General features: G+C 39.4%; 1 protein-coding gene and 1 pseudogene across 3 annotated transcripts; both read right to left on the bottom strand.

Annotated features, from left to right (window-relative positions):
- Window positions 1–3,904: 3,904 nt before the first annotated feature.
- On the bottom strand, window positions 3,905–8,067 carry LOC143886009 (pentatricopeptide repeat-containing protein At1g02060, chloroplastic-like; annotated as a pseudogene). Its single transcript, XR_013253670.1, has 4 exons — window positions 7,712–8,067; window positions 5,594–7,275; window positions 4,561–5,381; window positions 3,905–4,475 (listed from the first exon to the last, which is right to left on the bottom strand). The product of XR_013253670.1 is annotated as a pentatricopeptide repeat-containing protein At1g02060, chloroplastic-like (transcript).
- A 5,731-nt stretch (window positions 8,068–13,798) lies between these two features.
- Window positions 13,799–18,597, bottom strand: LOC143885994 (putative terpene synthase 2). Of its 2 annotated transcripts, none has more exons than XM_077390015.1 (7): window positions 18,378–18,597; window positions 17,641–17,899; window positions 17,154–17,526; window positions 16,545–16,766; window positions 15,567–15,705; window positions 14,843–15,091; window positions 13,799–14,249 (listed from the first exon to the last, which is right to left on the bottom strand). In XM_077390015.1, the coding sequence occupies exons 1-7, from the start codon at window positions 18,519–18,521 to the stop codon at window positions 13,959–13,961; spliced, it is 1,677 nt and encodes a 558-aa protein (XP_077246130.1). In that variant the 5' UTR covers window positions 18,522–18,597; the 3' UTR covers window positions 13,799–13,958. The 2 variants fall into 2 exon arrangements, with proteins under 2 accessions (XP_077246130.1, XP_077246128.1); XM_077390013.1 differs by having other exon boundaries at window positions 17,641–17,902; window positions 18,378–18,592.
- Window positions 18,598–23,743: the final 5,146 nt, after the last annotated feature.

Here is a 23,743-nt window from a genome sequence, read left to right as displayed (position 1 = left end):
TAGACCTCTACATTCTCTTCACAAAATTAACTCTCAAACCCTAAAATATAGGAGATCCTCTTCTTCCTTTTAAAACAAAGGCAGAGAGAGAGAGGCGGTGGGGATGGATGATGGTGTTGGTAGTGGTCTTTGGGTTTTTCCTTTTTTTTGTATATGATGGAATGAGTTTGGGCTATTTTGAACAGGGGAAGTGGGAGTGCTGATGGTGGAAGATGAAGAGAAATGGGGATGGAGATGGGGACTGGGTTAGAGATGGAGGTGACGGAGGTGGCTGTGAGAAGGTGGAGAGGGGCAGCGATGGATTTTGGTGCGGTTGGAGGCACCAAGGAATGCCGAAGAGGTGTCTCAACCTCCTCCTTTGTCCTCTCTGTTGCTTGCTTCTCCTTGCAAACCTTATAAGTCCCCTCTTTTAATTGCATTTTGGGTTTTTATATAACCCTAAGTTGGAAAATTGATCTGAGCCGTCCATTTACCATCAACGACCTAGATGGCCTTTTTGCTTTAGAATTCTCTAGAAGCTACTCCATTTTCTTTCAATCACCATCATCCATTTGTCTCTTTCATCCTACAGCCCGCATTTGTTGCTTCATAAAGAAGCCATGTCAAACTCCAAGAATTCCCTTAAAATGAGAGATTACTTCATTTCCTACTCAAAACACTTTTTGTTTTTGTTTTTTTTTTTTCTAAAAGGAAAGTTCACTTTTGTTTTAGAAACAAAAGATAGTGTGTCATTACTAAGAATAAATATTAATGATATTATTAATAATAAATAAAAAGGATTTACTTATCGGATTCGGATGTTAAACTGATCGGATATACCATTTACCAGATTTGCATCCGCTAAGAGCCGGATATCTCATAAACGGATTTGGATAATATCCGCTTGAAACGTATTCGAATAATATTCACTTTAAACGGATTCGGATACGGACAGTAATCGAATTTCCGAATATCTATTTACACCCCTATGTAGTACCATGTTTTGGTAATGGGGCGAAATCAATTTTCTTGTCTTTTTTAATTGGCTTCTTAGAGCCTTTAGGGAATGGCAATAGCCTTTGATAGCTGGCTAAATAATAAAGGGCACCGTGATTCGCCCTGTTATCAAAACATGATATTGCCAACATGAGTAGCCTTTAAGTACTCCCGTAGGCATTTGAGATCCCAATAGATATTACTTCAATCAAGTTTTGGAAGTCATTACCTATTAGGGCTGCAACTCGAGCCGGGTAAAACCCGACCCGCATCGACCCGACCCGAAAATAGCCTGGGTTGGGTTCAGGTTTCATGGGTTTCGGGTCGAGCCGGGTTGAGCATTCAAAAGCCCGCATGAATCTCGGGTCGAGCCGGGTTTGAAGGGGCCCGACCCGACCCGACCCGAGTTACATAAGTTATAGTATGTACATTTTTTTCTATTGTTAGTTAAAAGTTAAAAGTGAAAACCCACACACCCACTATTACTGTATGTGAGTGTAATTTCTGCTTCTATGAGTTGAGTTGATTCAAGTGTTTGATTCAGCATTGTTTGATTGTAATTACAACATTGTTTGATTACAGCATTGTTTGATTCAAGTGAGTGTAATTTCTGCTTCGATGAGTTGAGTTGATTCAAGTGTTTGATTCAGCATTGTTTGATTGTAATTACAACATTGTTTGATTCAAGTGTGATGTGAGTGTAATTACATCATTGTTTGATTCAAGTGTAATGTGAGTGTAATTTCTGCTTCTATGAGTTGAGTTGCCTTGCCAAACAAGAATTTTCCTTAAAAAATTGCGTCAACGTGAAAAAACCCGACCCGACCCGAGATTTATCATGGGGAGGGCCGGGTTTGGGAATCGTGGGTTTTCCGAAAAAAAAAACTTGACCCGACCCGACCCGAGATATTTCTCGGGTAGGGTCGGGTTCTCCAAAACCTGACCCGCCCGACCCGAGTTGCAGCCCTATTACCTATTCTACCAAAACTGGTCATTAGTTGTAAAGAAGATTATTTTAAGGTGACAGTTATCTGCACTACCATATTTTGATAATGGCACAATTAGCTTTTGTTTATCACTTTTTATGGTTGGATGTTGATAGCAAATGGAGTAAGGATGTCCGTGAATCCACTTCGAATCGGATCCACCAATATCTTGGTGACGATCTATTGGGATTCCTTATTGGTTGGAATCATTTTGGAGTGTTTTTTAATCCTACTTTTCGAATCTAAGTGATATCCATTTTGAATCGGACCGTCTATCGGAGTGTCCTAGGTCCTACACAATTCAAGCTTAAGGTTAGATGAGGCAAAAATGAAGAAACTTGAGAGCGAGGGGAGAATTGTCATCGAAAAGAAAAGTGGGAAAATGAAATATTATTCGTCATTTGAGCAAGTTTTTAAATATTATGAAATGTGTCATGAATAGACATAAATATACAAAAAATATGAATTTTATTTCCTGACACTTAGGGAAGCAACTCAGGCCTGGGTTCACTCAGGTCGGGTCGGGTTCGGGTTCAGGTCAGGGTCGGGTTTGGGTTTCCCAACCTGGGTTCAGTTCGGGTTGAGGGTTTGGGCAATCCGACCTGAGTAAAACCCGACATTTTTTATGAAAATTGTTTTTTGAATGCTTAAAAACACGGGTCGGGGTCAGGTTCGGGTTGGAAAAAAAGGTTTCTCGGGTCGAGTCGGGTTGGCCTCAACCCGACCTGAGTTGCACCCCTGCTGACATTGGTGCCCTCCATTTGGATCTAGGATGCTCTAGGTCACAATTAGAAATAATTCAGACCTTAGGATATTGATCCAGTGGACACGGATCGAATCCGCATGTTATGCCCAATTCCTGTTAGTTAATGTCTAGATATTTTGGATGCATCAGACCGTGTCTCCATTGAACCCTAATCTTAGGTATTGTAACAGCCCTGAAAAGTCAATTGAATAAGTGTAACACAAAGAGTAGTGCATGCCATTATCAAAATATGGTAGTGCAGATATCAGCCCCCCTATTTTAATTTGATCTTTAAATTAAGGCCTTTAGTAACTAATTACTTGAATCATTTTTGGAAGTATCATAGTCATCATCTGCAAAACCATTTACGTTTAAGATTTTATGCAAGTAATTTTCAGAGGTAAGATGCCCTAGAACCAAATTGTCACCTAAGGTGGTTGATCAAAATTTTATCCTTGGACAGATTTGTTATTCTCTGTTCACAGAATTTTGTGGGATTTGCTAGCTTCCATACCAAAAGGCATTTCACAGATGGTCATCTGACAGCAGCCACAGAGGCTCACTTTTCAGCAGATTTTGTCTTCATTCACGAGGTGGCTGCGAAGGTGAAAAAGAACCCATTTGTGCCATTTGCTGGAATTGTTTAGATTGGAAGCATGAGATCAGAGAGCTGTCCAATTGTTCACATGCTTTTCATGTAGGATGCCTAGATAAGTGGGTGGATCAAGGCCAGAAGACATGTCCCTTGTGTAGATCTAAGCTACTGCCTGAAGGGGAACAGAGAAATGGTGGTAGAGATTCCTGAATGGTGGAGAGAATTTCTTTTCTGTTTGGTGAGGATCTGGCAAGGGATGAAAATTTTGTATGAATCTCCCTGCACGCATTTTGATTTGAATGCGAGTTGGGTGAATAAGATGTGAGTAAAATCATTGTAAAGATTTTGAATTCTTTTACAGACGCAGTAGCAGAGTGCTTGCAATGTATAGTCTATCTAAGATTTGTCAATTATGTTTTCCTTTGAATTTACCATGTATTTCCCACCTGAGACGAGGACACCCCTCATTACTAATGCTCATCCTAATCACCTCCCAAAAGTAGTGAAAAAAAGCCAATATATCCCTAAAATAAGAAGGAATGTTGCTCACTGGACAACCAAAAGAATCGGCATCTAAAACCATCGGTCGACCAAACCATGTTAATTTTTGCAACACTTTGTTTCACCCAAATAATGGTTGATGTCTGATATATACATCCCTTTAAGATATGTTCATACAGATGATATTTCTATTTTTTTTTGAAGAGGGTGACTACAAAAATTATATTAAGAACAGGGGACAAGGTATCCTTGACAATGTAAAATAAAACGTACAAACAGCCAAGCACAAAAAAACCCCAGAGAACCCAACTACTATCTAAAGAACAACAATTCTTCCATTTCTAAACCTGCTTTTGCAAATCTATCCGTCATAGAGTTTGCGGTCTGTTTCATATGATTAAACATGGATCACACTATTGGACAAAGGTCGTGAATCTCCATGCTTATGTTGGGCAAATTCCACGGTCCTAGAGCCTTACAAGCTACCCAAGCGAGGGCATTTGAAGAAAAAGAATCGCCTTCTCCAATCAAAGGACCTGAACCCGATAATGCAAACCATTTGAGCCCACAAAAGAGAGTTCTAGCCTCCGCCTCATTTGAATCACAAATCCCATCCGGGCCTGAGAAATTCTGAATAATATTTGACAGCTAATACAGGTGATATTCCCGGCAGCTGCAATACATGCAACAATCCCTCAATCACCTTAACTTATCGCAACCAAGATGAAAAGATTAACTTTGAACAACAGAAATCCTACCTCGGTGTTCCCTGTACTGGTAAACCAATTAAAGCTCTGAAAAGTTGAGCCCAAACCTCACCATCTGATCTCTCCAAAAGATTGCAGCATGTCATCATTAACATATTTGAATTTTCTCTAGATAGGAATGGGCAAAGCAATTATCAAGCAGCGAAGTGTCAATAAATGCTGAACACATGCAGCTGTAAAATGTTATCTATTGGTCTTGAACTCCTACAAGTTATCCGTCTGGAAACAAAATCCGCTTCTTTTAACCTTCTAGTTGAACTAGGATGGTTGAAGCAGGAAAGAATGGTTTATGATTAGAAAATGTTAGAAAGAAAGTAACATTTTTCGAAGAGATTTTGGCTAATTTCCTTTGGGAAGTTTCTATTGTTGTTGTTCTCAAGAGAAGTGGAGTGTTTTTAAAATCGCAGAGCTGTCAACACCTGAAAAAAGAAAGTAGATCTGTATCACTATTGTCATATCGCCAAACATGTTGAATCTCCTTGGCATGACCCGCAATCACATCAAAAATCTCGAAGGATAGCAAACCGCATCTCTCACTTATCAGACAACATTAAGAGAGTTATTATCAATAATAAGGTGATCCAACTGAGTCTGATGTATGAGGATTCTATAAAGAAGCGTCTGGACATCCGCCTTGTTGGAATTTTTCTCACCAATAGCCCCGAAAAAAGCTCATTTAAGCAGGAGGATAGTCTCTCTCTGCCAAGACCCAAAGTTGGGAGTTTCAGTTGGGACGAAGATGCTCCTCACTATATCTGCGCATCTGAATCTCTTCATAGAACAAGATACCCTTGAAGATTTCTCTATGGACGCTGCACACACCAGTGGACAAGCAAAGTAGGTTAGTCCTTGCAATAATATATTTCATCCAAATAATGTCTAGATATTTGATATATACAGTCCTTCAAGAAATGTACATCCATGTGATATCTCCCACGACTACAATATATGTATTGCTTCCTCAGACGCCTTAAGTTATCAAAACCAAAATAACAATAATAACATTGAACTCCAGAAATCTTACCTCTGTGTTGCCTGCATTGTTAACCTATAAAAGGTCTGAAATGTTGAACCTAAACCTCACCATCTTAGCTCTCGAAAAGACTACAGCATCTCATCATTAATATATTTGCACTCCCTCCACATAGGAATGGGCAAATCAATTATAAAGCAACGAAATTTCAATAAATGACCAACACGTGTAGCTGTCAATTTCTCTTTACTGGTTTTGAATCCTGTAAGTTATCTGTTTAGAAAAAAAATCTGCTTCTTTTAATCTTCTATCAGCTTTGAGGGAAATCACCAATTCTTTCAAGCAACTCACAAAAGGCCCATATCCTTTTTCTGTTAATTCATAGAACAAAGAAAATGCTTCCTGAGCTCTCCAAATTTTACAAAGACCCTTAATCACTGTATTATAAAGTTCAGTATCTAAATTTCGATGCTTCTCCAAACTAAATGGCAAAAGTTCTCGTGCCTCTAAGAATTTACCATCCTCACAAAGGGAGCCAACCAATTTCTCCATGTTCACTGAATACCCACTACTATACAGTGCTGTAACAATCTCAATTGCGTTATCCCTAAGACCACTCTTGAAAAGAATGATAATGGTATCTGTTGACAGATTGACGTTTTGCAGAATTCTCCTCTCTAACATCACTGTAACAAGTTTAGCAGCCTCATATGCACAACCATCTCTTATAAGAGCAGCGCGAGTATAGAATGAAAAGTAGATGTTTTAGGATGATGATCACTTCTCAACATCTTCTCCAAAGTTTTCTGAGCAAAACCCGATTCCACCTTCTGCAGAAAACCCTCAATCAAACATTCATACGTCTCCATATCCGGTACAAAGTCTCTCCTCAACATCAAGACCAAAATCTCATACGCAGCTCGAAATGAACCTTCTTTGCAGTGGGTATTGTGTTCCTCTCTTGAATAACTGCCTAAACACTTTCTCTGCCTTTCCCGCCTTCCCCACCGCACATAAATATTCAAAAATAGGATTATAAGCAGCAACAAGCGGAACACACCCCTCTTTCTTAAGCAGAATTTCACTCTCCTAAAGCGGATCAAACAGCTCCTCAGCTCTCACAAAATCCCCTCTCTGACATAAATTCCTAACCAGAACAGCGTCCGTCGCAGAATCAGGTTTGACATTTAAGTCAGACATTTTATCAAACATGTTCATGGCCTCATCCAACTTCCCTCCATGACAATGGGCATTCATCAAAGTATTAAAAGTACATGTATCTGGTCTAAATTCCCCACTATCACTAACACCCTGCAAAATCTCCTTAATCTTATCCAATTTTTGAGCCTCACATAGGCCTTGGATGAGGGTATTGTATGTAACTTCATTTGGTTTCAAACCTCTACTTAGCATTTCATCAAACACCTCCAATGCTTCCTGAACAGACTGCTTCTTGCAGCAACCTCTAATGAGAGTTGGATATGTAACTACATTTGAATTCAATTCGGAGCTCTTTGACCTCATTCCCTTCAAGAGATTGTGCGGAATTCGAACCTTTCCAGCCCGACATAGCCCGTCCACAAGCGTGTTATATGTACGATATCCGGATCACATCCGGATCTTGTCATTTCCTTGAAAAACCTGAAACCATCGTCCACCATTGAATTTAAACAGAAACCCCTGATCAGGATATTGAACGTGTAGACATCGGGCAACATCCGGTCCGTCAATACCTGTTGAAGTATAAATGATTAAATAACACCATCTCTAACAACTTAAGCTTGTGGAGTAATGACTTTAATATTAAAAAGACGCACCCACCTAAAAAAATGAGTTAATAACACCATCTCTAACAACTTAAGCTTAAGCTTTTGGAGTAATGGGGTGTTACTTCTTACACATGGTATGAGAGCCATTGATTCAAAACCCAATAAGTCCTTAATCTTAAACAAAAAATGCACCCTCACCCTCCTCCCAAAGAGTTAAATAACACCATCTCTAACAACTTAAGCTTAAGCTTTTGTAGTAATGGGGTTTTACTTCTTACTCTTGGTATCAGAGCCAATGATTCAAAACCCAACAACTCCTTGATATTAAAAAAGATGCAATGTGAAGTGTTAATTAAATAGCATGCTTAAGCTTTTGGAGAAATTGATTGTTTCACAATACCATTTCATCATACAATTTCTTGGCCATAACAGTTCGGCCACGGCGGAAGAGAACTGAAAAGATACTATTGAAGGAGAAGTCCGGCTTCACCATAACTCCGGATCAGAGTATTGAAGAAACGATTTGAACCGTTGGATGAGATCTTGCCGATTATACTGAAGAGGAAATTACGAGCTGCATTGAGATTGCGAGTGTGGGCAAGGATTTGGAGCATGATTGTGCGAGAGGGTTTTGAAAGGGGTTTTAGTTTTTGTTGTTTTGGGGGTGATGCTAACGTGAGCGGGGAAGGGAAGAGGTGATGGGAGAGATGGGCGTAGCGGCGTGGGAGGAGGAGTATGACCGGAAACTTTTTGCGTTAAGGGAGTACGGCTGCAAATGAACCAGCCGAACTTGAGCTTTGTATAGTTCGGCTCGGAAAACCCGCGAGCTTTTTAGGCTCGCCCAGCTGAGATGAGCCAAGCTTTAAAGCTCGGATTATGTTTGTTTTTTATATACAAAATAAAAGAATGTGGGTTATTTATCATAAATGAAAGTTTGGTTGAGTGGTTAGAGGGGGCTTGGATTCAAATCCCACAAAATGTTTGTTTTTATCATTCTTGTCTTCTTGAGCCGAGCCGAACACGAGCCTTCATGAAAACTAAACGAGCCGAGCCCGAACACCCTAAAGCTCGTCTCGGCTCGGTTCATTTGCAACCCTATATGGGAGGTCGGGTATTCAGTGGAAAAATAAGGAGAAAGGATATAGTATTTTCGATGGAAAAATATTTTTCATGTAAAATAAAATTCTAAAGGCACGTTTGGATACCGCAATAACCTCTGCCAGCCTTCGAGATATAGATATTTTCCTACGCTCATCCCGATCATGTCCTATCAAATCTCTCTCTTTTTCCCACTGCCTTACCCGCTCTCTCACCACTTCGAGATAGAGATTAATAAAGAAAAAAAAATTCTTGGCTACCAGACATGACCCAATTGATTAGAGAGGATAGGGTAGGGTGGATGGGTGGGAGAAAGACGAGAGAATTTTGAGAGGGAAAGACTGAGATGAGGGTGAGTAGGGGATAAAAACCGGGAAACAGAAAACTCTGCTCAAACTGGGATTGACTTTTTCGTGAATTTTAAGCCATTTCTCACCCTTATCTAGGACGTGCCCTCTTAAAAAATGCTAGTTTTATTTTCATTTATAATCTCTCATATCCTGACCAGGAACCGACATGGTTTCATCGTTTGTAATTCATAAATTTTTATTTCTAATATTTAATAGAAAATTTTATAGAAAAATTTAGTGATATAACATATAAGAGAGTATTCTCTTACAAAATGTTGTTCTAACTTCTAAGTACGTATACTTCATAATACAATATTATACATAGGAGAAGGTCAAATTTCGGTCCTTATGATTGATATTGGAACTGTAAGAAAATAGTTTCAGTTTCGATCATCATTATTGTCACGCCCCAAACCGTAATCACATGCAGTCCGACACATGACAGCAATGCATACTTGACCCGTAATCACATGCATACTGTGGTTCACAAGACCCGATCTTCTTAATGGTGAGGATCAAACCAATACAACGAGGTGGCTTGTGCCTCATAACTAGCCGACGGAGATGGCTTTGCGTCTCCCTACACTCGCCTTCAGATATAGCTACACGTATAATGTGAAAGAAATAAAAAAAGATGCCTTTGAAAAGGCTACAATGGATGTCGAAACTACCAAAACTACGGTCCCATGCCATGTCGCAAATGGGGATTTGTTGGGTTGCACTCTTGGTTCTACTCCCTGTAGTGTCACTCTATAGTTTTTTTTGATAAATCCCTCTCAACGAACCCCCCTCTTAAGGGAATGTCACCTAAATTAAACTCTCACTCTCTCTCTCTCTCTCTCTCTCTCTCTCTCTCTCTCTCAAAAAAAAAAAAAAAAAAGGAAAAAAAAACACTACGGCCCACTTCATTGGATGATCCAAACTGTTCATTTATTGGGCCACAACCTAGATAGGTTGCACCACGTAAATCATTTCCATAGGACGATCCTAACCCTCCAATCTATAATCAGTTTACCCTATAGATTGGAGTGTCAAGATCATCCTATGGAGATGATTTACGTGGTGCAGAACATGAGGTGTAAATAGTGAGCCCAGTACTGCATAGAAATATGAGGTGTAAATTGTGGGTTCACCTTATGCATGGGTTAGGGGAGATGGTGGGCCCCACCTATCAATACATGAAGTGAAAAATGGTGGGAACCAACATTTGCCCCCCTTTAAGTTGATTCCGGGCTCCGCCCTCAGTCAGGAGGAGAGTTCACATATATAGCTTATGAACCTTCTCTCCCTTTCCAATGTGAGATCTTACAATCCACCCCATTTAGGGCATGACATCCTCACTGGCACTCTGGGAGGTATGGCTCTAATACCATTTTATCACCCCCGACGCCACTGTGTAAATATTATCCGATTCTTGATCTTCTACACTTCCAGTTTTGTTTTTCAGCAGCACTAACCATGTCCGACCCACTCCGCGGGACCCGCCCCTTGGAGATGCTGAAAACATGTCTGCACAGAAAGAAGGAGAGATCACATATATAGCTAAGCCGAAGCCAAGAAACTTTCTCTCCCTTTTCGATATGGGATCTTACAATTTGTATCACATGGGCGGTGGATACAATATTCGGGCGTTGTGGGACTGTGTCTGGAAGTTATCCCTTCACACCCCCGAGCATGCATCGGCGTTTGCTCTTTTCTGGGGTGTTTGATGGCAGTGATTGATTTTCCTCACTTTTCCACGAATTTGGGGTAAGAAACCCGAATTCACGAAAAAAAGAGAGGAAATGACAAGAGTCGCCACCTGGGTTAGGGCCCAAGACCCATAAGTGACTTTGCAAGACTAAGCATGCGATTCCATGAATGGCCCATTGTCTGATTACAAGAATGGAAGGTGTTAGGCACCGTTCTCGCCCGATAAGTACTAGTTTTTAATTTTTGAGGGCTTTATTTAGTTAAAATTCATCAAAAGGGTTATTTATCCATTCTCATTTTATGCCTTATGTTGAACATGCAAGAGTTCTACATGATCAGAGAATAGGCAAAGCATGAATTCATGAATCTAACATAATTGACATCTATATGAAGTACACATGAACGGAACATGTGTGAAACTTGTTAACTTACCAACTTTGCCAAGTGGGTCCCATTTCTATTTTTGCATGCAAAATAATATAGCCGACCTTGCTCACTTTTCCACGTGAAACAAGCTATATATATATAAAGCAAAATTACTTCTATGTTTGGGAAAGAGTGGGAATTCCCATTATAACCCCCATTTGCATGTGCTCTCAAACAGGTATTGCGTGCACAATAACATACGTGGCCTTGTAATTTCTTTGCACTAAAAAAAATCCAAAGTGGCTGGACGTTTATGCATGAGATGATCCAACCGTCCATTTTATGTGTCCACAAAAGTTACATCCCAAACTATCATTTCCATTGATAGGGCTCACAATTCGGCTTTCATGGGATGATCTAAACCGTTCAAAAAGTGGGCCACAATGTGGATAGTTACACCCCCCTAGGTTATTCCATGAGTTGATCCACACCATCCAATCCATGGGCCACAATATAAATGTTAATTTGCACCCCTAATTCATCTTAATAGAACAATCCGGACCACCCATTTGTGGGTACACAAAGGTTGCATCCCATAATATCGTTTCCACTAATGGGTCCTTCAATGTAAACTATCTGTCCCTCTAATTTACCTCCATAAGCTGATCCAAGCTGCTCAAATGATTGTCCACCATGTGAGTTGATTACACCCCTCAAATCATTTCCCAAGGCCGATCCAAACCGTTCACTTCATTGGGCCACAAGATAAATGAATCACACCATGCAATTCTAGTGGATGATCCAAGCCGCCCATATTTTGACTACCATTTCCCGACCTTCTAATCCACAACCACAACCCACAACATTTCAACTCACAAACAAGACCATATGGCCTAGAACATTCAAATGTAATTTCCCTATGAATCATATTTCGGCTAAATACTTGTGTACCATGCTTGCATTCAGCTCAAATTTTCCTTTGAAATTTTATCTTTTCACTAAATTTTTCGGAAAAATCCAAAAATGGCCCTGCAAATCAAAAACAAAAAAAACACATCAAATAGCACTGCTCTAAATATCAAATATGCATGATTTACTACCCTAAGATTCACACATAAATGTGATCATCAACAGCCAATTGAACTTGACCCAGACAACTCTAATGATGGTGCTAACATGTACTCTACAAATACAAATGCAACATGATAAGATTATATGTTTTGACAAAACACAAATGGTCCTAAATGCATTTATTCTAAATGGATGTACCATAAGGTTGATAATGGGAGAACCACTGATTGATTCACATGGATTTACTTATGGATTTTATACCTTCCTTTGATTTGATCAAAGATAGAACATGAAATAGTTTCTCCTTGATTTAATCATGACGGCTTATTACCAATGTCCTAACTCGGGTCTTACATGCCTAAAATGGGACTTAAGTGCCTAATGTAGGACTTAAGTGCCTAATGTGGGTTCCAACACGGATCTTGCAAATGTGATTAACATGTTTTTTATGGGAATGATGCATAGGTTTTACTTAACCTAAATGGACAAAATTGAAGATAAGATTTGGGTTTAACTAGGATATTTAATTCCTAATTCAAGACTCTGGGTGGTTTATGGGGATTCTGGTTAAGAAACTGGGTCACTCTGATGCATTCCCGTGGCACTCTAGTGCACTCTGGATCATTCCAGGAGTCATTCGAGGTCATTTCCGAGCCACTCTGGTACACTCTGGAACATTCCAGAGGGACTCTAGAACATTTGAGCGGAACTCGGGGGTATTCTAGTTTATCCTAGTTCTAAACTAAATTATGTGGGCCTAGAGGAATGATTTGCAGCCTAAAACTAATGCAAGAAAAATGGATTTTAATGCAATATCGAGTTTACAGACAAATTTAATGAATCAACTATTAAATTCAAATATTGATGAGAAACATGTATCTAAATATTTTAACATGGATTCTAACAAAATTAATATATATGGAAATAAGTTAACATGGATTCTAACAATTTTAACAAAGTTAATCATGGATTCTACCAAAAGTTAATATGAAACATGGACTGTAACAGTTTTTACAACTTTAATCATGGATTCTACCAAAATCAAGATAAAAATAAATTTTCCTAAAAAGGCGGAACTTACCTACCTTTCCTAACGATTTGTGAAGATCCGCCCATCCCAACGCTTTCGACGCATTGGGTGGGGGGAATGGGAATGGGAATGTGAAATTGGGTTGGATTTTCTAGAGGAGAGAGAGGGTATGGACTATGGACGAATGCTTTTCTTAATGGCTAGGAGAGGGGGACGTTTTTGCTTGATCGTAAAATAAGGGAGAGGGGTGGGTATTTATAGAACGTTGGAGGAAATTTCCATTCCTTTTCGACTCTTTGGAGGCATAAGGGATACGAAATTAAGGTGGGAATGGGGATTGGTTAGATGGAATGGATATGCGGATTTTAGAATCCGGAATTTCTTCAAAATTGTAAATGAGAGACAAGAGAAGAAGCGGATCAACCGTCGTTTTCTAATTTCTCCCCCTTCTTTCTGTCAGCAAGAGAGGAGCAGATCATATGTTTCCAGGTTTTAGAAATCTCAGGATGAGGGAGAGATTTCTAAAACCTTGATTTCTTCTTTAAAATTCAAGAAACGCTGTCAGGATAGCATACAACAGCTTGATCATCAACCCTATTTTACACTGTTTTCAAAATAAAATTTGGATTCTAAAATCCGCGTATCCAAACGGCCCCTTAGTGACGCCTTTTATTGATGATGAAGATTTTTCCGGATAATTTCTTATAGGTGACTGATTTTTTATTTAGGTGATGGATTTTACACTTAATCTTTTAATAAGTGTAAAGATAAACTACGAGCTTTGCTATAAACATGTTCCTTAGGTCTCTCTAAAGAAAGTATTCACTTTGTGACAAAACACACAATACAACCAGAGAAGATACTACACACACGTACAACCTTAGTAACCCTTTTACATATTATTATCCACCAATTTAGACAGCATAGTAAACACAAAGTACTATCAATGCTATTACATATTACATCCAATAGTAAGATAATCAATCCTTTATTGAGGCACATTTAAACCGGCCATAAAACTAAGTGAACCACATCTATTCTTAAAGGGCAATCGGTTCAACAAACAATGCGATGATCCGCTCTTTGGTCTTGCCTTCGGCAAATGTGTATCCATCATCATTTTTGTACAATACTTCCATAACACGTGCGAGATTCACAATTGGCATAAGGAGAGCAAGTGAGACAGGAGGGTCAAGGCAGGCTTGACTTAGGCCTTTCCATGCAATCTTAATCAATTCTTGCAACTTATCACACGCCTCCTGCTCTGAGCACCCATGCTCCTTGACATAGCATTCGAGAGATGATACAACATGCCCTCGTTCTTGTTCAAACTTCAAATGTCAATGATACATAAAAATAATATTAAAATCAATACAAAAAACAATTACACATTTTATCTTTTTGTCTCATGTTACTTAAATTAGTTGATCCATGTATTATGATTTTTTTTTTGGGTTAAAAAGACTTACTCAACTCATAACTCAATGGCTGGACATAAAACACCTTCTGATTTCGATATAGGCACATCCCTAAGTTTTATTTAGTTGGATTAGCTTTTAACTCTAGTACAGTTAGCAATCTCTTAAGAAATTAGAGGTAATTAGTTTGTGGGGGATTAGAATGTTATTGTAATGAGAAGGTAGTTTGTCATTAAAATAGTCATGAGACATGACAAGAATATGAAGGTTGTTTTAAGGATGGGAAGTGATATATCCGCCCCTTTTGATTACTTGGGACACCCAGCAGCAGTGTATCAGCCCGTCCGCTGTCCTTTATACACTACTGCTGGGTGTCACAAGTAATCCAAAGGGGCGAATATATCACTTCCCTTCAAGGATTCATAATATTATTAAGTCCACTGAGTTTTTTTTTTTTTTTTTTTCACAATATTACTGTAAATGTTTCATGTAAATTAGCATCCTACCTTGCTTCCCACGATGTCATCTCGGAGTCGGTTAACTATTGATGCATCCATAACAATCTTGGGCCTTGTGCTTGCCCAATCAAATGCCTCCTTTGTTGCAATTTCATCCATCCCAACAAAAGTGAGGATAGTAATACTTGGGTAACCGCAACTGATCAATGAGAGGGTTAAATGCTCATTGAATAGAGGTACATATCCCTTGTTATACCATACAGCTTCATTAAAGTATGCTCCTGTTAACCATTTCATCTGCGATAAGAGCAAGTTGTTCAACCATAATATTAGAACATAAAAATCAGGGAAAAATACATTTACACCCCCTCTAGCTTCTGACACATATATGTTTAAAGGAAACACAAGGTTATCTTGAAAATATATGTTTCCCGAAAAACACAAGGTGTATGTGTCAGAAACTAGAGGGGGTGTAAATATATGTTTCCCGAAAAATTATCATCGAAAAGGAAACACAAGGTTATCTTCCCAAAACAACTCAAGGATGTTGATGTTGGCACTCCCATGTTTAATAATTGTATAAAATTCAAGTTATCTTTTCTTTTTGCTTTTGATTGATTTTTGGGAACTGCAATAACGTTTGCCAGCCGTTTATATAATAAAAGACTAGATGAGTGAGTGCAATTATCAAAACATGGTATTGGCAATATCTGTAGCCTAATTTAAATGTTCTTAATATGGCTCAAATTTTATGTATGTTAAGATGTCATACTGCTTCTATTAAGTATGGTACACGATAAGACTTTCCATCAGCTGCAAGTTCCTCTTCTATTTCCTTGACAGTACTCAACAACGCAAGATAGCACACTTTCATGTATTTTGGAAGCTGATGTGCTGACTCAACATCCCACCTGAAATTAATTAGCCATTCACAATATCAGTACCTGGCCTATAAATGATTGCCAAATGAAACTAAGAAGTCATTTTCTTACAAGATATGGTGGTAGACATGTGGACTAACTTATAAAACTCATCAATTTCCTCAGTTAAAAATCATATGGATATATATGGACTATCGTGGGTAATATTTTTTCATCACCTTTCTAGCACAATATCAGCATTATATACGTACCTTGGGTGATACTCTGTTGTTGTTTGGCAAATGGCCTGTTAGTTTGTATCTTCAGAAGAAAAGAGAATGGAAGAGAGAGAGAGAGAGAGAGAGAGAGAGAGAGAGAGAGAGCCATATAGTATATGAGATGAAAATTCAAAGGATGTCTAAGGGCATGTTGGGAAACAATGAAAAATATTTCATGGAATATTTCTCTACCTAGCATGAGTGGAAGAGTGATACGGAAGTGGGAGAGAAAGATTTGAGGAGGTGGTGAGTGAGGAGAAAATGGTGGAAAAAATTCCTAATTTTAACAGGAATTTATTTTCCTGTCTTTTTAATGCATCATCTAACCAATCTCCTCATTCGCGGCATTATCATGTCTCCCTCTCAGGGCCTACTTTACTTCTCTTTTGGTTTGGGGAAACAAATAATCCCTGAATTTTAGTCTCATGGTCTGCAAAGATGTATATGTAAGGGTGGTGGCATCATTTAGTGTTGTATTGTATTTTGTGATGAGGGTCTCGTATAAATTGCGATGTAACATGTTATAGTCCTTTGGCATATTAACCAAAATGCTATAAAATAGTAGTCTCTATTCAAAGCAATAGAAATAAAAGATACACGTAAGTCGAGTACCTATTGAGTGCATCTGTGAATAGTTGTAGTTCCTCAAATTCACCGTACACATCGTAAATGTCATCAATCACTGATATCATGGCCAACATTTTGGAAGCCATTATTCTAGCTCGAGAGTGTTGCGGTTCAAAATGCACCCCAATCGCCCAAAAAAAGTACAATTCCGTTATTCGGTCTCTAGCATAAGGTATGCTTCCTATAAGATCCATGTCCTTCCACCACCTGTAAGGTATATCAATATAGTCTATTTTAACCTGAGTGAATCTAATGTGGCATGTTTCATTTCATCTAATACCTAATACAATAAAAACATCAGTGTTCCCATTATATCTAGAATAGATAATATGATGATGAAGAACTCATTTTTTAGAGATTTATATGGTGGCCGACAGTGAAGTCCTGTGCGAGAGGTACCGCCCTTGATATTTGACTCATTTAAAATTGGGCTGCTGTTGGATTAAATATCAATGGCGGTACTTCATCGTAGTACCATACATGGGACTTGGCTGTCGGGTACCATATAATTTCTCCATTTTTAATATATGGAGTGCCACCAGCTTTGATGGTTTCTCTATAGCTCCGTAACATATATAGTTAATATAAACTCACCTCGTAAGATCCTTTAACTCTCTCTGGTGTAACGATTGTAAAAGATTGAAATCCAGCTTTGCAAGCTCTAGCACAACAACATTTCGTCCCTTCTCTTCTTCGTATACAGATATGTAATGCCTATGCTCTAGCCTTTGGACACTCTTCCACAAGGGCATCTCTAAGTCGTGTTCTATCTGTGTTGCAAGTTTAGAATCGAGATTGCTTATACCAGACTTAAGGTGTTTCTGCGTAAATATAAGGGCCTCGTCTAATAGATCCTCTCCTTCTGTGCTGAGATGTGCGGCTTCATACAAGCTTAACAGTCCCCTCACATCTTTAATTAAGGCCTCATTGAACTTTCCCTCCTCGTCATGGAACTTGTAAAATACATCTATTTCATCAACACTCAACAAAGTCATGTTTTAAATTATCAATGAGAAAACTTGTGTGAGTCGTAGCACAAGTTCTCGGAAAAAAGAAAACAAACTAATGAAAAAATATTTACCTGAAGACACATTAAACCCATGTTGTCTTAGCAGTCGAAATCGGAGAGCAACCACAAACAAATCATCATCAACATCATCTGTATGAGATTCAAATTTTTGTTGTAGTGCTTCATCGATCTCCTTTTCAAAGTGATATGCCACTCCAAGACGTTGAAGCACGTCAATCAACTCAATTTCTTGTTGTGACCCCTTAGCTCTGGATAACATTCTATTCACTTCTTCCTTCAATTCTTCAACCCTCTTACTCCATGCATCCAACTTCTACATGGTACCATTTAAAGAACAAATACATTAGCTATGGTAATTATGAAAGGCTATAATTCAACTTAATTGATCTCGCTAACTCATACTTCCCGACTGTAAACATAAACCTTAAATTTTATATTCTGCTAAATTCTACGATGATCCTTTTTCCTTCTTTTCTGACCGTAACTTGATAAATTGGTATAATAGAAGGAAAAAGAGGTGAGTATACAAAAAAAAAAAACCATTGAATTGAGCAATAACTATCATCATGCGTTCTAGGGAATTGCTAGCGTCCATCGCAAATGGTATTTCACGGCTAGTCTGTCGCTTGTCTCATCATGCGTTCTAGTGAAATGCCATTTGCGATGGACCCTAGCAAATCCCTGCGTTCTATCAAGACACATTAGCTACACAACTTTCGATACTTTCGATATCTGTCATAATGAAAGGTGATAATTGAATTTTTAACGAACCCTCTCTCCCTGCTTACATTTTGATCATGAGAGTAGGCGAGGAAGTGATCTCCCCAAACGCTTGGGTGAAAAACTTCTAATTTGCGGTTGATTTGTGGCTTCCCATCTTCTAGTGAATTGATGATGGAACCAAAAGAAGGGGTTGCAGTTACAAGATCCATAGTAATGCCAAGGTTGGGAAATAAAACAAAGGAATATAAGGGCGGTAATGTATTTTGGAATAGAGGTGTCACAAGAATCGGTATTTATAAGCAGGAAATAGAGAACTGGAATAATTAAAAATCAGTATTATAGGTTGGAAAATAAACTAATGACATCTAATACTGACATGAAATAGCAAAGAAGAGAGACAATTTATTATCTACCTAATTTACTCGACACAAGAAATAACAAAGAAGAAGACAATTATTATCTACCTAATTTACTCGACACAAGAAATAACAAAGAAGAAAGACAATTATTATCTACCTAATTTACTGCCTCCATTTATAAGAGAGATAAGAGATCAAAAACGTGATTTATGTGAAAGATAAATACAACCACATGATCCATAACACCAGCACGAATCATATAAAAGGAAAAAACGTGTCTGTGTATTAATATAATAATTGATCAATGATGTTTTCTTTTTTTGGGAGATTTTATATGGCGTAAGCGGAAGCGTCCAAAAAATCATGCCATAGGCTGATCATAAGGAGCATTCAAAGCTCTCTTTTTTACTCGTTTTTAGATGGCAGCCCCTCTTTTCCCAGGTTTCATTAAATGCCCGCTACTTTTGTCAACATCAAGAAAAGATTGAAGCTTTAGGGGGTGTCTATATCAAAAACAGCTTTCTATTATTAGCATAGTTAAATAGTAAGAATAGTTGCTTTGATATCGACACTCCTCAAAAGCCTCTCTTTTCTCACCCCTACCTATAATAGAGTTAGTATAGGAACAGACAAACAAAAGGGTGAAAATTCAGGAAAAGGGGTGGAAGAGAAATCATGTGATGGGTGCCCAGACACACCCGTATTTTGCAAAATGTACGGTTTGGCCCACTCCATAGGATGTTCCACACCACCCATTTGTTGGGCCACAATGTAAATGGGTTGTGCCCCAAAAATCATGTCCATAGGCTGATCATAACCCTCCGATCCATAGGATGATCCTGAACCTTCAATCTATTGAAGTTTGCTATGGATCGGAGGTATATGATCATCCTAGGGAAATGATTTTTGGGGCGCAACCTATTTACCTTGTGGCCCAATAAATGGACGGTTTGGATCATCCTATGGAGTGGGCCGCATTGTGAGAAAACTTTTTATTATATTTGAAGATGTAATTTTCATTATCATTATGCTTAATTCTGAGAAAACTTCCTAAGGAATTATTATTTTTTGTTTCATGTCCTTCTCCCTTTATCTCTAATTCTTGAAAGATGAGAGCTTTCGTGATTGTTAGATCGATTTTCTTCAACAGAAGAAACAAAACCCATGGTTAGGGACTTGATAAACCCCTTGTAGAGGCTTGATAATAACCCATGTTTATAGACTTGATAACCCCCTTCAAGTGACTTGATAAACCCTTTTAGAGACATGATAACCCCCTTCGAAAGACTATAACCCTTGTTAGGACCTGATAACTCCTTTTAGAGACTTGATAACCCCTTTTTAGAGAGTTGAGAAGACGCTCATGACTTCATAACCTGTGTTTAGAGACTTGAGAACCAGTTTTTAGGACTTGGTAACCCCTGTTTAGAAATATGAGAAGCCGTTTTTGGAGTTGAGAACCCTGTTTAGAGACTTGATAACCCCTTTTTAGAGACTTGATAACCCATGTTTAGAGACTTTAAAACCCCTTTTAGGACTTGATAACCCATGTTTAGAGACTTGAGAACCCATTTTAGGACATGATAACTCATGTTTAGGAACTGTGAAGCCCTTTTTTGGACTTGAAAACCCATAGGATGATCCTGAACCTTCAATCTATTGAAGTTTGCTATGGATCAGAGGTATATGATCATCCTAGGGAAATGATTTTTGGAGCGCAACCTATTTACCTTGTGGCCCAATAAATGGACGGTTTGGATCATCCTATAGAGTGGGCCGCATCGTAGGGGTTTGTACTGCCACTCATCAGCCCATCACAACTAGAAAAAATGGAAAATAATGACGATAGATTTTTGGTCCATTTTTTTACTTTTTATAGCCCCGTCTAGTGCATTTATGACTCATCTTTTACACTAAAGCGTAGACCCGGCAAAATGGGACCCGTACCCGCCGGTACAGCCGGCCCGCAGGGGTACGGGTACCAATTTCAATACCCGTGAAAAAAAATACCCGTACCCGTGACCCACGGGTGGGTCTGGGTCGGACGTTGGTGCCCGCAGGTGCCCGCGGGTTACCCGCCATTCGGTTTTTAACTTATATGCTTAAGGCCTAAACACTAAACACTAAAAAATAGACTATGTGGGTGGGCCAACAAAACAAGTCAAAGCAATTAGACCATGTAACTGGTATCTTTGGTTGTACCAAAACAAACATTTGTTAAAGTAGATGAAAATTTGTATGATGAATGGGTGTATAAACATGTACTCATCATCCCATCCTTGATATTTGATCCAACAACATCTGACTTGTTAAGAAGCCGTTGTTGGATTAAATATCAACGCTTGTACTTCCATCGTACCACATTTATGTGTTCATACACCCATTCATCATATAATTTCTTTTCGTAAATATATATATAATTTCTTCTTTAAATTTGCCGAGTTACCCGCGGGTATACCCGTACCCCCCGGGTGGGCATGAATGGCTACCCGTACCCGCGCCGGTATTTCTTACCCGTACACGCCGGTACCCGTACCCGCCCGGGCTGTACCTGTACCCGCCCGGGTTGTACCCGTACCAGCCCGGGTTACCCGTTTGCCGGGTCTACTAAAGTGGGATGTCCCAAGTAATAAAAGGGTTGAATATGTCTTCCCCTATATTTGAAACCAAAAACTTCTCGTTTAGGCACAAAAACTGCATCCTCTTATTTTGTAGAACGAATGAGACATTGGGACCTAGACCTGGCAAACGCGACCTGTGCCCGCGGGTAGACCCAACCCACCCGCAAATTTGCGGGCATGGGTCGGGGTTTTAGTGACCCGCCAAAACTAATCTGCGGGTGACCCAACCCGCAAAAACACGGGTTGGGTCGGGTAAACCCGCAGGCACCCGCGATTTTTTGGACTTTTTTAACATTTCTTATTTTAAAATAGAAAATGAGATCAAGGGCTAAGAGCATCTCACTTTTTGAGCTGGAATAGTGCACTTGTGTTTGGAAATCATCCCTTCTAACAGCATCTCACTTTTTGAGGACTCCCAACTTCCAGCAGCTCATGAGCATTACTAATTTACTATGCATGAATACACTCCCTATTTTTCAAAAGGGATGATTGGAAGGTACAGCCCACATCATAGGATGATCCAAACTGTGCATTTGATGGGCCATAATGTAAATAGGTTGTGCCTAAAAAATCATTAGGATAGGATGATTCTAACCCTCCGATCTAAAGAGGGACTGAAAATATGGAAACTTCTATAGATTGAACGGTTGAGATCGTCCTATGGCAATATTTTTAGGGCACGATCTATTTACATTGTGGCCCATCAATGGACGGTTTGGATCATCCTATGGTGTAGGCTGTACCGTCCATTTTGAAAATTAGGGGGTGAATTTATCACCGCCCAATAAAAACTCTGTTTTGAAAAAACATGCGGGTAACCCGCGGGTCGACCCGACCCACCCGTACTAGGTATGGGTAATGGTTTCTGACCCGTAGGAATGCGGGTCATTTTGACCCGCAACCTGTGGGACCCGCACGACCCGCACGACCTGCACCCGCACCCGCACCCGCACCCGCATGACCCGCGGGTCGACCTGACCCGACCCACCTGTTTGTCAATTCTATTGGGACCAAAAGCCCTCCCACTAAGCCGCTAACTTTTCATTCAGGAAAAAGGGAACAAATATCCGGCTTCCTAAATTGGACCTATCCAAACCCTAAATGCAGCAAAAATCGAGGGAGGGGGGGGAGGGGGGGGTCAAGTGCCCCCTCGACCCCCCTGGCTTCGTCCCTGGACTCACCTTTCACTCCGGTAGAAAACTCCCATATAATATGATCTAGCTATATATATGGGAGACCCACTTTTGTTTTGATATGGGCACTCCTCTCTTTAATAGGTAGGGGTAAGAAAAGAGAGGCTTTTGAGGAGTGTCGATATCAAAGCAACTTTTCTTAATATTTAACTATGCTAATAATAGAAAGCTGTTTTTGATATAGACACCCCTCTAAGGCTCAATCTTTTCTAGATGTTGACAAAAGTAGCGGGCATTTAATGAAACTTGGGAAAATAGGGGCTGCCATCTAAAAACGAGTAAAAAATAGAGCTTTTAATGCTCCTTAACGAGTGCCCTAGCAAAACCCTTAATTTTTTCCTTCCCTGCTTTGACTCTGCTGAACAGCCGTCCACTTGCAATACCTATTTCCGTTATGGCCCATCACATCAACATCTTGGATCACAGTACAAAAACTGTTTCACAAAAATAAGGATAAATGCATACCAAATTTACATAATCATGGTAGAACAAAACTTCCCCCTCAACGTTGTGTAGGAAACTTCTCCACAATTCTACGTCGGCGATTAAGATTCTTCCACGTTGAGGACTCTTTAACACCCCCACCCCGCCACCCCCAAAAAAAAATACAAAAAAAAAACTCAACTTTCATGAGGACCATAGTATCCCTCACCCTTTAACGAAGCCACACCTTTAGGCGAAAAAAAAAATTTCTTTCGTGAGGACAATGGTACCCCTAAACCCTTTAACGCAGCCTGCAGTCTTTAGGCGAAAAAAAATTTAACTTTTTTTTAGAACAATTGTACCCTTTGCCCTATTATACTTTCTTTTTATGCCTTCTTTTCTCCTTCCTTCTCGATTCCTCTTTGGCCTTCAATCTTCATCTTCTTCCTTTGTTCGCCATCGCTCATTTTGGTAGATCTCGTCTCCATCTCTCCAGCCATCTCTTCTGGTGTCTCCCCTTCTCCGACCGATTTCCGGTAAAGTAATTACTACTGTCATATTTGCAGAAAGTACCAATCACAAGTAAAATTCTAACCCTCGAAACTCTTCCCTTGCTTCCACTTTCTGGGGTTAGAGACATGATAACCCCCTTCGAAAGACTATAACCCTTGTTAGGACCTGATAACTCCTTTTAGAGACTTGATATCCCCTTTTTAGAGAGTTGAGAAGACGCTCATGACTTCATAACCTGTGTTTAGAGACTTGAGAACCAGTTTTTAGGACTTGATAACCCCTGTTTAGAAATATGAGAAGCCGTTTTTGGAGTTGAGAACCA

This window comes from Tasmannia lanceolata, unplaced genomic scaffold, assembly GCF_043159265.1.
Source record: "Tasmannia lanceolata isolate RefF3 unplaced genomic scaffold, GAP_Taslan_0.1 ptg000002l, whole genome shotgun sequence".
NCBI classification, from domain to species: Eukaryota; Viridiplantae; Streptophyta; class Magnoliopsida; order Canellales; family Winteraceae; genus Tasmannia; species Tasmannia lanceolata.
This window is presented reverse-complemented; position numbering and strand designations above follow the sequence as displayed.